Source organism: Psittacula echo, assembly GCF_963264785.1.
Source record: "Psittacula echo genome assembly, chromosome: 5".
Taxonomy (NCBI): domain Eukaryota; kingdom Metazoa; phylum Chordata; class Aves; order Psittaciformes; family Psittacidae; genus Psittacula; species Psittacula echo.
Genome location: NC_137739.1, coordinates 79,865,266 through 79,868,817, shown reverse-complemented (window position 1 = coordinate 79,868,817; position 3,552 = coordinate 79,865,266). Strand labels below are relative to the sequence as shown.

The window sequence follows — 3,552 nt, the reverse complement described above, 5'->3', positions numbered from 1 at the left end:
CTCTTTTTATCCTAAGCTTTCAAAAGTCCAGTGGAACAAGAAAGCCACAGCCTCTTGAAAACTCTAGTTGGCAGCTTGTGAAAAGTGGTGTTCCTAAAGGCTCAGTGTTGGGGCCAGTTCTGTTAACATCATTATCAATGAGCTGGACGAGGGGATCAGCTGCAGCCTTGGCTAGTTTGCAGAGGACACCAACTGCATTACTGATGGCGGATCAGAAGGCTCTGCAGAGGAATACGGACAGGTAGGATCGCCAGGTCAAGGCCAGCGATATGAGATTCAACAGGGATCAGTGCCAGGTCCTGCACTTCAGTCACAACAACCCCGTGCATCACTACACGCGTGGCAAAGAGCGTCTAGAAAAGGCCACAGAAGGATGCTGGTGCCTCTGTTACACTGCTGCAGCACAAATGGGCTGCCCTCCAGCTGCTCTTGCAAAGTGCAGACCACAGATGTCTCTCGGAGAACCATGCTCGTTGAGATGATGTTTGGCGTACAGCTAGGCTACTCAGACATCTTCTAACTCGGGATATTCTATGATGATGAGAGTTCCACTGGCAGGCAGAATACATTTATTACAAAACACAGCACCATGCAAGCTTGTCTGAACAAAGTTGACTGGTGCCAAGCTGTAACCAGAGCACCAGGGCAGCTGTGAGTCGCTGAACCGGGCTGGGGGCGAAGGCTGGGGCTGTCGGGCAGGAGGGCCTGTGATGCGCCCCCAGCGCCTGTGACATCAGAGGGGATGAGTCACAATGGGGGATGGATATGAGGGTGCCAGCAGGCAGCACCGCCCCAGTACGGCCTGGGGCAGCAGTGAGTTTGCACGCAGGGGGGAGGCTGGGCTGGACAAGGGCCGGGGCAGAAACGTGGGTCCCCGGGGCTGGATGCTCAGCCTGCATCGAAACCCTGGCTGCGAGCTCCTTGGGCAGGGCACGCTGCCGCTGCCACCGGGCCTGGGCGCAGGCCTTGCTGCCTCGCAGCTGCCTCATTCCCTCTCCTGCCCATCCCTAGCTCCCTGCGGCTCCCGCATCCGCTCCCCCCGCCACCAACTCCCTTCCTCCTTCCCTCCCTCCCTCCCATCCCAGCCCCACTGAATTCTTTCTCTCTTCTGCAGGCCATGGCTGTCACAAAGCTCTTACTCTGGGTTCTGCAGCAGCTCGTCCTGAACGTGCGTGTCGTCGGTGATGAGCTGGATGAAGACACACGTGACCGCATGCAGCACCGTGCCGAGCAGCTGAGCCGGGAGATGGCTTGGCTGCTGCAGGAGCTGGAGCAGAAGAGCCAGGAGCTGGAGCAGAAGAGCCAGGAGCTGGAGCAGAAGAGCCAGGAGCTGAGGAGCAAGGAGCAGAATCCTGTGGCCTGGAGAGCCCTGCTCTTTGCTGCCTTGCAGCACTGGCAGTTCTGGGCGATCGCTGGCATCCTGCTCCTCCTGATTCTTGGGCTCTGCTGGTGCCTCAGGAAAAGAGCCATGAGGAGGGCAGCAGCAGTGGAGGACAGCTCCAGCAGCAGCAGTGGAGAAGAGGAAGAGCAGGAGGAGCAGAACGAAGAGGAAGAAGTCAGTGAATATGCAAATGCCCTGGCAAGGCATTTTGAGGAGCACATACAATGGCCTAATCAGAACCTGTTCACAAAGTGTGAATTTGTGACGGACCTTGTGAATACTTTCATCCTTGTTGCGGAACAAGTCTCGTCAGATGGCTCCTTCCCAGTGCTGCGACCATGCTTTGGCATAGGCTGCGCACACGAAGGCTGGAGTCCCTATGAAGAAGACATCATCTACTCACTGCTTGTGCCCCTGGCCCCCCCGTCTGGCCACGCCTTTCTCCCGGAGCTCTGCAATCCGGGGGAGACGCCAGAGCGGAACTTCCGCATCCGCGTGCAGCTGGAGTGTACGTGCGCGACAGAGCAGCTGGGGGGGGGCACGCTGTGCTTCCTCCACCATGACGAAGAGGCGCTGAGAAGGAATCAGGGCCCCAGCCTCCTGCACAGCCTCTGCACCGGCTGCTATCTAGATGTGGGGAAAACAGTTCGCAGGTTTCATCAGCTGGTGAAAGCATGCTGGGTGGTTTTGCCTCATTCACACCGGTGGCGTTTAACGATGCTGGCCTGCAGCCGCTCCTGCAAATTCAAGGTGGCAACAGCAGAGGAGGAAATCACCATTGAAATTACGTTGGGCGTGCAGCAAGGCGACTCGGACATCTTCATGAGCAGCCAGGCTAGTGAGGCTATCTTCACCCCAAGCACAACCTGGACATTGAGCTGCGCTGTGGCAGAGGCAAAGTTCTTCGAGCTGACAGCCAGGCAGGCCCCAGATGGCAGCTTCCACCTCAGATGCCTGCAGCTCTGCGCCCGCATTCTGGTGGGCACAGGCTTTTCCAGCTATACCTTGAAGACAGTGGTGATGCACCTCCTCAACACCACGCCCCTGTCAGGCTGGCACAGGACACGTTTCCTGCTGCGGCTGGATGACATCATGCGGTACCTGTGCCGCTGCGTGGAGGAGAAACGCCTCGACCACTTCTTCTTTGGGAATGAGAAGATTCCTCAGGAGATCGCCTTGCCCCCAGCCTTGCAAAGAGCCCAGCCATTCAACCTCTTCCAGCACCTGGCACAGGATCCAGATGCCCAAGCTGAGGCAATGAGGGAGTTCATGGACATGCAAGATTGCCTCACAAGGATGCTGACCTACGGCCACTGAAAGTGGTCTTCATGCACAGAGCTCTGTTTGCAGGCTGCACAGCCGACAGCAGATGACAAACTTGTACCCGAGGGAAAAAGAGGGGAGAGGCAGAAAGAGGACACAGCAAGCACAAGGAAAACTGCGCAGCAGGCCTCTTCTTCAGAAGAGTGGCAGCATTCTCCCCTTGACGTTCTCCCCAGCGCAGCAGCAGGTTATACCTGTGCTGGTGTCCTGGGTTCAGCAGTAGCGGCCATTTTTCTCCTTCTTAGGATCCTGTTTGCACTAGGGTCTCTGACTGTAATGCATCTAGCAACGTCTAAACCAAAAACCGTTTAAACACCTTCCCTCACAACAGGACCCTTCTTGAGAATAAAGCTCATTTATTAATGAAACACAAATCTGTGCTATTGCAACGAGAGAGAAAATATCTCAGTGTACAAACTGGCAGAAGACCAACTACGTGCACGACAATTTACTTTTCCCTCTTAAGCTAAATTTCCAAACACCCTTTGCTCTAATTACCCTTCTCTTTTCCCAAAAACCAGTCAGTCTGCCCCTCTTCTGGATTGTTTAGGCCAGGATTAGTGTCCATATGCCTGATGTATTCTGATTTTACCTGCAGGTGCAGGTCAAAGACCCAGCAGTTGTACTTCAGTAGGGCTTGCAAGACTCCTTGGGTAGTCTTTGCTCCAAGACAATGGGCTTGTTTTACAGAATTGCCTGCCACTCTGTTCCTATCTCTGCGCTAACCAGAGAGAGGACAGAGCTCTTTTTATCCTAAGCTTTCAAAAGTCCAGTGGAACAAGAAAGCCACAGCCTCTTGAAAACTCTAGTTGGCAGCTTGTGAAAAGTGGTGTTCCTAAAGGCTCAGT

At 54.9% G+C, this 3,552-nt stretch overlaps 1 protein-coding gene across 1 annotated transcript; it reads left to right on the top strand.

Moving 5' to 3' along the window:
- Positions 1 to 466: 466 nt before the first annotated feature.
- On the top strand, positions 467 to 2,698 carry LOC308221283 (inositol 1,4,5-trisphosphate receptor-interacting protein-like 1; the record flags this gene model as incomplete). Its single annotated transcript, XM_080618269.1, has 3 exons — positions 467 to 490; positions 1,154 to 1,249; positions 1,634 to 2,698. The coding sequence occupies 3 exons, from the start codon at positions 467 to 469 to the stop codon at positions 2,696 to 2,698; spliced, it is 1,185 nt and encodes a 394-aa protein (XP_080474395.1).
- Positions 2,699 to 3,552: the final 854 nt, after the last annotated feature.